Genomic DNA, 13,647 nt, shown 5'->3' on the forward strand with positions numbered 1-13,647 from the left:
AGCTTCCCGTGGTTCAGGACATTTACAAGGACAGGTGTGTAAAAAAGGGCGCATTGGATCATTGGGGACCTGAGTCACCCCAACCACAAACTGTTCCAGCTGCTACCATCTGGGAAACGGTACTGCAGCATAAGAGGCAGGACCAGCAGGCTCCGGGACAGCTTCTTCCACCAGACCATCAAACTGATTAACTCACACTAATTTGAGTGTATTTCTATGTTACATTGTTCTATTTATTATAAATTATTATAATTGCATATTGCATATTTAGATGGAAACGTAATGTAAAGATTTTTACTCCACACGTATGTGAAGGATGTAATAAATAAAGTCAATTCAATAAAATTATGAGAGTAGCAGGTCCTGTTTCGATGCAGCAAGTGGCCACTGAATCGAGCAGAAGTGGTGAAAAGCCTGTTGCTCCCATTGCTCCGGGCACTCTGCCGATTGTCGGAGTGCCAGAGAGAGACAGCTGTGGCCCTATCGAGACAGATTGTTCATCCAGACTGGGTGTCTTCTTACCCATAAAGAACAAAGTCACGCTTTCTGTATGTGAAGTGAGGCTTGACACACACAATGCCGCCTGTTCTTCAACACTCCCCATTCATCCTGTAATCCTTCACCCGCAGCTGTTCAGAACTCTGTTCACTCTTAATTTTTTATCATTTATGGACAAGCAGTATTGTATAATGGAGTCATACTGTCTTTGAGTGACGTCTGTATTCAGTATCCTGTGTCAATGAACTTACCCGGTTACACAGTGAAAATTTGAAGGTACCAATGAAGTAATGGTCAGAGCAGTGAGGCAAGATAACACAGTGTCTTGTTTTTAACTATTTCCACCCTGGGAAAAAGTCTCTGGCTCTCTACTCAATCAATGCCTCTTATCATCTTATACACCTCTGTCAGTCACCTCTCGCTGTCCTTCGCTCAAATGAGAAAAGCCATTGCTCACTCAACCTATCCTCATGGCATCCAGGCAGCATCCTGGTAAATCTCCTCTGCACCCTCTCTAAAGCTTCTACATTCTTCCTGTAATGAGGTGACTAGAACTGAACACAATATTCCAAGTGTGATCTAACCAGGGTTTTATAGAGCTGCAGCATTAGCTTGCAACTCTTGAACTAATGAGCCCGCACACTGTGCAGGTGCTTAACCACCCTATCAGCTTGCACAGTAATTTCAAGCTATCAATGGACATGGACCTCAAGGTCCCTCTGTTTGTCCACACTGTTAAGACTCGTACCATTAATCCCATACTTCAATTTCAACCATCCAGTGTGAATCACATCACACTTTTCTGGGTTGAACTCCATCTGCCACATATTAGCCCAGCTCTACATCCTGTCTATATTCTGTTGTGACCTACGACAATCTTCTACACCATCCACATCTCCTATCCTCCTTCATGTCGTCTGTAAACTTACTAAACCACCCTTCCACTTACTCCTCCATAAGAATAGGAGCAGAATTGGGCCATTTGGCTCCACCATTCTATCTTGACTGATTTACTACCCCTCTCAACCCCATTCTCCTGCCTTCTCCCCGTAACCTTTTATAAAGTCATTTATAATCATCACAAAGCTCAGTGTCCCAGAATGGATCCATACAGAAGCTGGGTTCCCAGAACAGATCCCTATGGGCTATAGTCAGACAGCCACCTGCTCATGCTGGCCATCAAGTACTAGTCCTACACGAATCCCACTTTATTCTCCTCACATTCCCATCACCTCCCACCACATTCTACATCTCACCTGCTTACTAAGAGTATCTTATGGTGGCTTCTTAACCTCCTGACCTGTACATCTTTGGAACGTGGAGGAAACCAGGGGACCTGGGAGAACCCCAAATGGTCATGAGGAAAGTGTGCAAATTCCACACAGAGACAAACTTGAATCTCTGAAGCTGTGAGGTAGTGGCTGTATCTGTTTCAGCACTGTGCCCTCCCCCAGTACTATCCTTCTGCAGTTCCAGCTCTCCGCTGCTTGCATGTGGGTCCGTGTTGAAGGGAAATGGGTTGCATGTCAGTCTTTTTGTTTTGATGCTCCTCCGTGGAGGGGTGGGAGAGTAGGTTAGGACAAGGGCAGTGTTCTCTTGTGATGTCTGGCTTTTGGTGTGTGTGCCTGTGGAACAATAATTTAGTCCCTACTTGTATATTCCTTTGTATCGATCAGTCAGTGACCCTGCCTCTGTGTGTGTTACAGATGAGCACCATGCCGGGACTGCCAACCCGACCCTGCTTTTATGACATTGATTTAGACCCTGAAACTGAAGAAGTGAACGGACTCTTCTAACTGCAGACCACAGTGAAAGGTAAGGGTTATCTCCATGACACCCTTCCCTTTATGGAGGTTTCAGAATGCATAAAAATAAATAAATCTAGGGCAGGGGTTCCCAACCTTTTTATGCCATGGATCAATACCATTAAGCAAGGAGCCTGATAAGTTAAATCTGAATTTTTTTATGGGAGCCCTCCATACCCCTCCCATCCATGTACTTATCCAAACCTCTCTTAAATGTTGCAATCAAACCAGCATCCACCACTTCCACTGGCAGCTCGTTCCACACTCTCACCACCCTCTGAGTGAAGAAGTACCCCGTCAGGTTCCCCTTAAATATTTCACCTGGGCAGAAAGTTCAGGAAGGAATCGGAGAGTATGGCCAAGTGCAATAGGGATAGATGTGAAAGGTGACGGGAGTAATGGATTAAAAGTATTATATATGAATGCACGAAGTATAAGAAATAAAATGGATGAGCTTGAGGCTCAGTTGGAAATTGGCAGGTATGATGTAGGAATAACAGAGACATGGCTGCAAGAGGACCAGGGCTGGGAAATGAATATTCAAGGATATACGTCCTATTGAAAGGACAGACAGGTGGGCAGAGGAGGTGGAGTGGCTCTGCTGGTGAGGAATGAAATTCAGTCCCTTGCAAGGGGTGACATAGAATCAGGAATGGAGTCAGTATGGATAGAACTGAGAAATTGTAAGGGCAAAAAGACCGTAATGGGAGTTATCTACAGGCCCCCAAATTGTAGCCTGGATATAGGATGCAAGTTGAATCAAGAGCTAAAATTAGCATGTTGCAAAGATAATGCTACGGTTGTAATGGGGGATTTCAACATGCAGGTAGACTGGGAAAATCAGGTTGGTACTGGACCCCAAGAAAGGGAGTTTGTGGAGTGCCTCCGAGATGGGTTCTTAGAGCAGCTTGTACTGGAGCCTACCAGGGAGAAGGCAATTCTGGATCCAGTGTTGTGTAATGAACTAGATTTGATAAGGGAACTCGAGGTAAGGGAGCCATTAGGAGGTAGTGACTATAATATGATGTTTTAATCTACAATTTGAGAGGGAGAAGGGAAAATCGGATGTGTCAGTATTACAGTTGAACAAAGGGGACTATGGAGCCATGAGGGAGAAACTAGCCAAAGTTGACTGGAAGGACACCCTAGCAGGGATGACAGTGGAACAATGGCAGGTATTTCTGGGAATAATACAGAAGGTGCAGGATCGGTTCATTCCAAAGAGGAAGAAAGATCCTAAGGGGAGTAAAGGGCGGCCGTGGCTGACGAGGGAAGTCAAGGACTGTATAAAAATAGAAGAAGCATAACATAGCAAAGATGAGCAGGAAGCCAGAGGATTGGGAAACTTTTAAAGAGCAACAGAAGATAACTAAAAAGGCAATACGGGGAGAAAAGATGAGGTACGAAGGTAAGCTAGCCAAGAATATAAAGGAGAATAGTAAAAGCTTCTTTAGGTATGTGAAGAGGAAAAAATTAGTTAAGACCAAAGTTGGGCACTTGAAGGCAGAAATGAGTGAATTTATTATGGGGAACAAAGAAATAGCAGACGAGTTAAACAGGTACTTTGGATCTGTCTTCACAAGGGAAGACACAGAAAATCTCCCAGATGTAATAGTGGCCAGAGGACCTAGGGTAACGGAGGAACTGAAGGAAATTCACATTAGGCAGAAAATGGTGTTGGGTAGACTGATGGGACTGAAGGCTGATAAATCCCCAGGGCCTGATGGTCTGCATCCCAGGGTACTTAAGGAGCTGGCTCTAGAAATTGTGGACGCATTGGTAATCATTTTCCAATGTTCTATAGATTCAGGATCAGTTCCTGAGGATTGGAGGGTAGCTAATGTTAGCCCGCTTTTTAAGAGAGAGAAAACGGAATTATAGACCAGCTAGCCTGACATCGGTGGTGGGGAAGATGCTGGAGTCAATCATTAAAGATGAAATAGCGGCACATTTGGATAGCAGTAACTGGATCGGTCCGAGTCAGCATCGATTTACGAAGGGAAAATCATGCTTGACTAATCTTCTGGAGTTTTTTGAGGATGTAACTATGAAAATGGACAAGGGAGAGCCAGTGGATATAGTGTACCTGGACTTCCAGAAAGCTTTTGATAAAGTCCCACATAGGAGATTAGTGGGCAAAATTAGGGCATATGGTATTGGGGGCAGAGTACTGACATGAATTGAAAATTGGCTGGCTGACAGGAAACAAAGAGTAGTGATTAATGGGCCCCTTTCGGAATGGCAGTCTATGACCAGTGGGGTACCGCAAGGTTCAGTGCTAGGACCGCAGCTGTTTACAATATACATTAATGATTTAGATGAAGACATTAAAAGTAACATTAGCAAATTTGCTGATGACACAAAGCTGGGTGGCAGTGTGAAATGTCAGGAGGATGTTAGGAGAATGCAGGGTGACCTGGACAGGTTGGGTGAGTGGGCAGATGCAGTTTAATGTGGATAAATGTGAGGTTATCCACTTTGGTGGCAAAAACAGCAAGGCAGATTACTATCTGAATGGTGTCAAGTTAGGAAAGGGGGAAGTACAAGATCTAGGTGTCCTTGTTCATCAGTCACTGAAGTAAGCATGCAGGTACAGCAGGCAGTGAAGAAAGCTAATGGCATGTTGGCCTTCATAACAAGGGGAGTTGAGTTTCGGAGCAAAGAGGTCCTTCTGCAGTTGTACAGGGCCCTGGTGAGACCACACCTGGAGTATTGTGTTCAGTTTTGGTCTCCAAATTTGAGGAAGGACATTCTTGCTATTGAGAGAGTGCAGCGTAGGTTCACGAGGTTGATTCCCAGGATGGCGGGACTGTCATATGTTGAAAAATTGGAGCAACTGGGCTTGTATACACTGGGATTTAGAAGGATGAGAGGGGATCTGATTGAAACATCTAAGATTATTAAGGGATTGGACACGCTAGAGGCAGGAAACATGTGCCCGATGTTGGGTGAGTCCAGAACCAGAACGGTTTAAGAATAAGGGGTAGGCTATTTAGAATGGAGTTGAGGAAAAACTTTTTCACCCAGAGTGTTGTGGATCTATGGAAAGCACTGCCTCAGAAGGCAGTAGAGGCCAATTCTCTGGATGCTTTCAAAAAAGAGTTAGATAGAGCTCTTAAAAATAGTGGAGTCAAGGGATATGGAGAGAAGGCAGGAACGGGGTACTGATTGTGGATGATCAGCCATGATCACATTGAATGGTGGTGCTGGCTAGAAGGGCCAAATGGCCTGCTCCTGCACCTACTGTCTATTCACCCTAAACCAATGACCTCCAGTTTTAGTCTCAGCCAAGCTCAGTGAAAAAAGCCTGCTTGCATGTACCCTAGCTATACCCCTCATAATTTTATATATCCCTCTCAATCTTACTGATGTCTTTCCTGTAAGTCGGTGACCAGAACAGCACACAGCACTCCAGATTAGGTCCCTCCAATGTCTTATACAACTTCAACACAGCATCCCATCTCCTGTACTCAGTACTCTGATTTATGAAGACCAACGTGCTAGACCCAGTTTCAATATCCTCGGCCTGCAGAGTTCCTCCAGCATTTTGTGTGTTTCTCTGGATTACCAGCATCTGCATCTGTGATCCTGGTAAACCTCTTCTGCAGCCTCCCCAGAGTCTCTGCATCCTTTCTATAATAGGACAACCAGAGAGACACACAATACTTCCAAGTGTTATGTGACTAAAGTTTTATACAGTTTTTAAACATAAAGATTAGCTTTATTTGTCACATGTACATTGAGACAGTGAAATGTGTCACTTGTGTCAAGGACCAACACATTGCACTAATCACCATGCTTCCATGTTAAGCTTAAATTAAATTAGTTTCTGTGTCTCTTTCCAGCCCTTTGCCTCTGTCAATGGTAATGCCAAGGGTCTGTTCATGGACCTCTTGTTTCCATGCTGCCCCAGGACACCATCTTTCAGAGAGACTTCACACTAAACATGTTGCAAAGGACATTGTGTTGCGTCGTCCCATCCTCGTGCTGGTCCACTCCACCCTTTGTTACACTATCCAATGATGGACTAACCGGTTACCTTGGACTGATAAAAGAGAGGAGTGAAGCCATTTCCCTTGGTCCATGTCACAAACATAACTACCACTGTTCACAGCCCAGGGGCTTGGCTGTAACTGACACACCCTGGTGCTGTATTTGACACAGCTAGCTTTTAACCGCATTTGGGAGGATTGTGAACAGATCTGGGCCCCGAGTCAATGAAAAGATGTGTTGGCATTAGAGAGGGTTCAGAGAAGGTTCACAAGAATGACCCAGGAATGAAAGGGTGGACTTATGAGGAGTGTTTGGCTCTGGGTCTGTACTCGCTGCAGTTTAGAAGAATGTAGGAGAGAATCTCAGTGTAACTTAGTGAATATTGAAAGGCTTGGATAGAGTGAGCATGCAGAGGACATTTCCAGTAGTAGAGGAAATTATGACCAGAGGGCACAGCCTCTGAGTAAGAAGTTCATTTAGAACAGAGATGATGAGGAATTTCTTTAGCCTGAGGGGAATAGATCTGAGGTGACTGTGGAAGCCAAGCCACTGGGTATATTATTAAAGCAGAGATTGATAGGTTCTGGATTAGTATGGGTGTCAAAGGTCACGGGGAGAAGGCAGGAGAATGGGGTTGAGACAGCTATGCTCAAAGATTGGAGAAGACTCAATGGGCCAAATGGCCTTTCTGATCCTGTGTGTTATAGTTTAACTGTAACTCCATATTCACTATCTCTAGAGCTGTAAACAAGGTCAAGCGAAGACAGTCAAATTACTTTCTAGAAGGACAGTGTTCACGATACTCTCTCGGCCTTGTACTCTCATACACTGTATCATCAGATTTCAGCTCCTCAAGCTGCAGATACAGAAACAGCTTCTTCCCCTTCACCATCAGATTTATGAATAATCCATGAACATTACCTCCTTTTGTGCCCCCTTCATTTCTGTAAATGCTTGTAAGAACTTAGGCACTATTTCTTTATTTTTGTAAGTTTCGTTACATTTTGTATTTGCTCCATACTGCTGCTGCCAAAGAACTGAGTCAGCGATAAGAAGTCTAATTCTGATTCAGACACAGGGGTTCAAACCCCCTTTGTTTGTATTAGTCAACCCAGCTTTCTGGTTCCTGAGCCAAGGGAGAAAAATTGTGTTCCTGGCCGATCTCCACTTTGTGTTCCCTCCCCAGCCAAGTGGAGATGTTGTGCCTTGTGATGTGTTAATAAACAGCTTTTAGGTCCACATACCTCCTCCTGGCTTCCACTCCATTCTGGTTCTGTCTTTGCAGTCTCCTCAGCCTAAATCACAGCCTGTTCCAAGATGGAGTGTAGATGTGATGCCATCTGTCTGCTCTGTTTTCCCTTTGTTGATCCTTAGTGGAACTTAGTGAATCAAGCTTGAATCCCTCCACCACTATAGAAGCCTTCTGACCATACTAAGAAGTGGTAGGTGCTACTAAACAAGGACAGTATCAGGTGTTGTGAAAGAACTATGTGTTATGACCTACAGGAAAGAAAATAAGATCGTAAGAGTACCGAGAAAATTTACAAGGATGTTGCCAGGATTTGAGGGGCCTGAGTTATAAGGAAAGGATAAATGGGTTAGGACTATTCCTTGGAGCATAGGAGAATTAGAGGAGATTGATAGGTATACCAAAATAAGAGTATAGTTAGGGTAAATACAAGCAGGATGTTTTCATTGAGGTTGGGTGAGACTAGAACATGGGCAAAGAGTAAAAGGTGAAATATTTAAGGGGAACCTGAGGGAGAATTTCTTCACTCAGAGGGTGGTGCAAGTGTGACCGAGCTGGTAGCAGATGTGGTGGATGCGAGTTTGATTGCAGCATTTAAGAAAAATTTGGGTGCATGGATGGGAGGGGTAGGGAGCGCTTTGGTCTGGGTGCAGGTTTGTGACTAGACAGAATAACATTTCAGGCCAGAATAGATGGGCCAAAGGTCCTGTTTCTGTGCTGAAGAGCTTTATGACATAGAAGAGGTTGATAATCAACTAGGCCACTTCAGAAGGGAGCGGGCAGTTGGGTGGGATTCTGGAGTCATGAAATCTTGGCTTGAGACCCAGTTTCCTTTAAAAATAAATAAATAGATTTGGGTTTCATCTGCCTTAATGCATTCTGAAACGTCTACCGTCTTCTCGTTTGTAATGTTGAGATGGTCCAGGATATCATTGTCCTCTTCCCTCAATTTAACAGCTCCACCTCCACAATAAATAGAGCAGTGCAGTAGCATAGCAGTTAGTGAAACGTAATTACAGCACCAGTGACCCGGGTTCAGTTTCCTCTGTGTGCTCCAGGTTTCTCCAACTTTCCAAAGACATTTGGTTACATGGGTGTAATTGGGTGGCACAGGTCCATTGGACCAGAAGTCCCTGTTACTGTGTTGTATCTCTAAACAAACAATAAAAAGAAATAAATATACATGAAAAGTTTTCACTTAAGAAGCATTCGGATTCAAAGTTTCTTAGAAGGTCAAGATGAGACTTAAAACTTGTTGCTTACAAGTGTTTTATTAAGTATTACAAGAGCAGAAATTGAACAAGTAAGCGAAACAGAGCAAAAGAAAGGCAAAGAAAAAGTCATGGTCATCTCATCCTCAGACTGGGGTGACAAAATTCCAGTAATAGCAACTAACCTATAAAATTGCCAGATTCAAGTGGCATGACACCTGCTACAGAAAACTTATAAGTTTCCAGAAAAATATAGAAGCAACTGTACCATAATTACTGGAAAATTCACTGAACAATTACATGTATATAGGTGATTATATAAAAATACAAGCAAACATAGGAAAGTTAAACCTCAAAGAAAATCCAAGAAAAATAACAATTTAATATCCTAATCTAAGACCTTGCCCATTTCCTGTGGCTCCACACCTAGATCATCATACCAATCCTTTAGGAGACGTCACACACAAAATGCTGGGGAACACAGCAGGCCAGGCAGCATCTATAAAGAGAAGCACTGTCGACGTTTTGGGCTGTAACATACTCTCTTCCTACCTACATTTTTAGTCTTAAAATACTTGCAGAATCCTTCAGGATTTTCCTGTACCTCATCTAATAGGATACTTGATGTTTCTGCACCCTCACATTTTCTGCCTTTTTTTTTGCAGTGCACAAAAAATTGGAGTGTCCTCCAGCAGATCCAGAATGGAGTTGATTTCATTACCAAACTCCAGTTTACAAGCAACACACGGTGCCAGGGATTGTCTTCTATCCTGCTTCTAGAACCACAGTCAACTACAATATCAGAACTTCTGAATCATGAGCTGACAATCAATGAAAGTTCACTCGCATGCTCTAATTTTCTATCAGAATAAAAAATTGATTTCCTAGCTTTTCCGCTGTCTGTGTCTGTTTCACGCATTCTGCCCCTCTGCTTGTGCCCTGGAGCCAAAGGGACTGAGGGTACCCCATCCTGTTCAGGATGAGGAGGGAGGGTCAGTGGTGAGGAAAAGGCACATGTTTATCAAACTACTCCCAAGCCTGTGCAGGTAAGGACCTGCAGTGCACACTTGGCTTTAGAAATGGAAGAAGGTTGAATCCGGGAGTTGGGACGCCATGTTACCGCTGTACTAGACATTGGTGAGACAGCACGTGGGTGTATTGCGTGCACTTTGGTTGCATTATTATAGGAAGCGTGTATAAGCTTTGGAGAGGTGCCGAGGAGATTTGCCAGAATACTGCCTGGATTAGGGAGCACATTTTATGAGGATGTGGTGAGCTTTTTGAGATGAAAAGTTTATAAGATAAGAGGCATAGAGCAAGTGACAACCAAAAACTTTTTTCCAGGGTAGAAGTGGCTGATACCCGAGAGCATAAGACTATGTAAGAGAGAAGGGTTAGATTGATCTTGGAGTAGATTAAAAGTTGGTACAACATAGTGAGCTGTAATATTCTCTAGCAGTAACTACGTATCAACAGAAAGGATGAAAATGTAAAGCGTCCTTTCAGTCCTGATGCTGTCCATATACAAGTGATGACATAACTGGCAAACCTGCCTTACGACTCGAGAGCCAGAGCATTGGGTCTGCACCAGTGACCCTTCACTGCTCCCTCTGCCACAGACAAGCTCTAAGTAAAGGGCAGTATAGTGGAATTATTGAGACTGCCTCACAGGAGCAGAGATCCAGGATCAATCCCAAACTTGTCTGGGGTAGAGTTTGCATGTTCTCCCTGTAACCACTTGCGCTTCCAAACCGCTCACAAAGTAGTTGTGAGGTTAATTGATTGTTATAAATTGTCCCTAGTGCATGGATGAGTGCTAGACTCGGTGGGGGGAATTTGCAGCAAACATATCAAATGTGATTAGTGTAGAAATCGGAGTTTATTGTTATCTGCACAGGTGTAATGAAATACATGTGTGCAGCAGCATCACAGAAACAGAGCATCCAATATACAGCTTTTATAAGAAAGCACAAATTATACTCAATTTTTGCAAGCCAAGAGAACAAAAATCAGCCCTCATTGAGTGATGGAAAAAGTGAGCAACTTCAAGTTCTGGGAATCATATTCTCAGAGGATCTACCCTGGGCTCAGCACATTGATTGTAATCTCGATGAAGGCACACCAGCAGTTCTACATACGTAGTTAGGAATTTTCAGGGGGTTCAGTATGTCACCAAAAACTTAACAGATGTGCAGTGGAGAACATACACACTCTGCATCACCATCTTGTTTGGAAACCTCAAAAAGCTGCAGAGTGTTACAGACTCAGCTCCATCATGGGCACAGACCTCCCTCCTATTGAAGGTATTGCCCCAGGACATCGGCATCCATCATTAATGATCCTCAGCACTAGGAACATGTCTTTATCAGGGAGGAGGCACAGGACCTGATATGTAAGTATTGGGATAGGCAGGGACTGATTAAAGATGGTCAACATGTCTTTGTGTGTGGTAGGTCGTGTCTAACCAATCTTTTAGAGTTTTTGAGGAGGTTACTATGAAAATTGATGAAGGAAAAGCAGTGGATGTTATCTACATAGACCTTAGCAAAGATTTTGATAAGGTCCCATGTTGGAGGTTGGTCAAGAAGGGTCAGTTGATTGGATTCAGGATGAAGCAGTAAATTGTATTAGACATTGGCTTCACAGGAGAAGACAGTGGTAGCAGATGATTGCCTTTGCTAGAGCTATTGGGAGTGGTTTAAACTAAGATGGCAGGGGAATGGGAACCAGTATGATAGAGTTGAGGATGAGCCAGCAGGTTTTAAAGTAGATGATATAAGGAAGGACACGCCATTGATTGGGTACAAATGCAGACAGAGCAAAGACCTAATGTTGTACCACAGAGGCAAAATTCATAAGAGCAAAGAACGCAGGATTGAAGGTGCTGTATTTAAATACATGTAGCATTCGGAATGAGGTGGATGAACTCGTGGTGCAATTAGAGATTGGTCGGAACGATGTGGGCATCACTGAGTTGTGGCTGAAAGAAGGTCATAGTTTAACATCAAAGAATATATTTTGTATTAAAAGGATGGGCGGGAAGGCGTAGGTGGTGGTGTGGCTCTATTGGTAAGAGAAGGAAGGTGACGGTCAGAGAATGTCTAATCTTTGTGGGTGGAGATAAGAAACTGCAAGGGCAAAAAAACCTTGCGAATCATATGTAGGCCTCCAAATAGTAGCTAAGGAACGGGGTTGAGATTGCAAAGGGAGCCGGAAAAGGCATGTAATAGGGGTAATGACACAATTGTAATGGGGGACTTCAATATGCAAGGGGATTGGGAAATCAGGTTGGTGTAAGATCGCAAGAGAAGGAATTTGTTGAAAGCCTACCAGTTGGCATTTTAGAGCAGCTTGTGTTTGAGCCTACTCAGGGAAAGGCTGTCTTAGATTGGGTGTTGTGTAGTAATTCAGATTTTATTAGTCAGTTTAATGTAAAGGAACACTTAGGAGCTAGTGACCATATTATGACTGAAGGACTGGAAGATTACAAATGTCACTCCACTCTTTAAGAAGGGAGAGAGGCAAAATAAAGGAAATTATAGGCCAGTTAGTCTAACTCAGTGGTTGGGAAAGTGTTGGAGTCTATTATTAAGGATGAGGTTTTGAGGTACTTGGAGACTAATGATAAAATAAGTCGAAGTCAGCATGGTTTCTGTAAAGGGAAATCTGCCTGAAAAAATCTGTTAGAGTTCTTTGAGGAAGTAACAAGCAGGGTGGACAAAGGAGAGGCAGTGGTGTCATTTCATTGGATTTTCAGAAGGCATTTGATAAGGTGCCAGACAGGAGGTTGCTTAACAAGATAAAATTCCATGCTGTTACAGGAAAGATACTGGCATGGTTAGAGGAATAGCTGACAGGCAGGAGGCAGCAAGTGGGAATAAAGGGGGCCTTTTCTGGTTGGCTGCCAGTGTTGGTAGTGTTCCTCAGGGGTCAGTATTGGGACCACTGCTTTTCACATTGTTTGTCAATGATTTAGGTAGTGGAATTGATGGCTTTGTGGCAAAGTTTGCAGATGATACAAAGTTAGGTGGAGGGGTAGGTATTGCTGAGGAAGCAATGCAATTGCAGCAGGATTTAGACAAATTGGAAGAATGGACAAAAAAGTGGCAGATGGAATACAGTGTTGGGAAATGTATGATAATACATTTTGGTAAAAGGAACAATAATGCAGACTATTATCTAAATGAGCAGAAAATTCAAACATCAGAGCTGCAAAAGAACTCATGCAAGACTCCCAAAAGGTTAATTTACAGGTTGAGTCTGTGGTGAAGAGGGCAAATGCAAAGTTGGCATTTATTTCAAAGTGAAAAGAATATAAAAGCAAGGAGCTAATGCTGAGGTTTTATAAGACACTAGTCAGGCTGCACTTGGAGCATTGTCAACAGTTTTGGGCCCCATATCTCAGAACAGATGTGTTGTCATTGGAGAGAGTCCAGGAATGAAGAGGTTAACATATGAGGAGAATTTGGCAGCTTTTGACCTGTACTCACTGGAACTTAGAAGAATGTAGGGGGATCTCATTGAAACCTACCGAATGTTGAAAGGACTAGATAAGGGTGGATATGGAGAGGATGTTTCCTTTGGTGGGGGTATCCAGAAGAAGAGTGCACAGCCTCAAAATTGAGGGGGGACCTTTTAGAACAGAGGTAAGGAGGACATTTTTTAGCCAGAGAGTAGTAAATCTGTGGAATGCTCTACCACAGACTGCAGTGGAGGCCAAGTCCGTGGGTATATTTAAAGCGGAAGTTGATCATTTCCTGATTGGACAAGACATCAAAGGATATGGCAAGAAGGCAGGTGTATGGGGTTGGGAGGGATCCGGGATCAGCCATGATGGAATGGCAGAGCAGATTTGATGGGTTGAATGGCCTAATTCTGCTCCTATGTCTTA

At 43.4% G+C, this 13,647-nt stretch overlaps 1 protein-coding gene across 2 annotated transcripts in view; it reads left to right on the forward strand.

Annotated features, from left to right (window-relative positions):
* The window catches only part of mthfd1b (methylenetetrahydrofolate dehydrogenase (NADP+ dependent) 1b), an 81,325-nt gene extending 71,680 nt beyond the window's left edge, over positions 1-9,645 (forward strand). For both annotated transcript variants that reach the window (XM_059960686.1, XM_059960681.1), the window contains exons 27-28: positions 2,205-2,313; positions 9,422-9,645. In XM_059960686.1, the coding sequence (XP_059816669.1) occupies positions 2,205-2,294 (90 nt within the window). In that variant the 3' untranslated portion in view covers positions 2,295-2,313; positions 9,422-9,645. The remainder of the gene's footprint in view (positions 1-2,204; positions 2,314-9,421) is intronic.
* Positions 9,646-13,647: the final 4,002 nt, after the last annotated feature.

This window comes from Hypanus sabinus, chromosome 2, assembly GCF_030144855.1.
Source record: "Hypanus sabinus isolate sHypSab1 chromosome 2, sHypSab1.hap1, whole genome shotgun sequence".
Classification (NCBI taxonomy): Eukaryota; Metazoa; Chordata; class Chondrichthyes; order Myliobatiformes; family Dasyatidae; genus Hypanus; species Hypanus sabinus.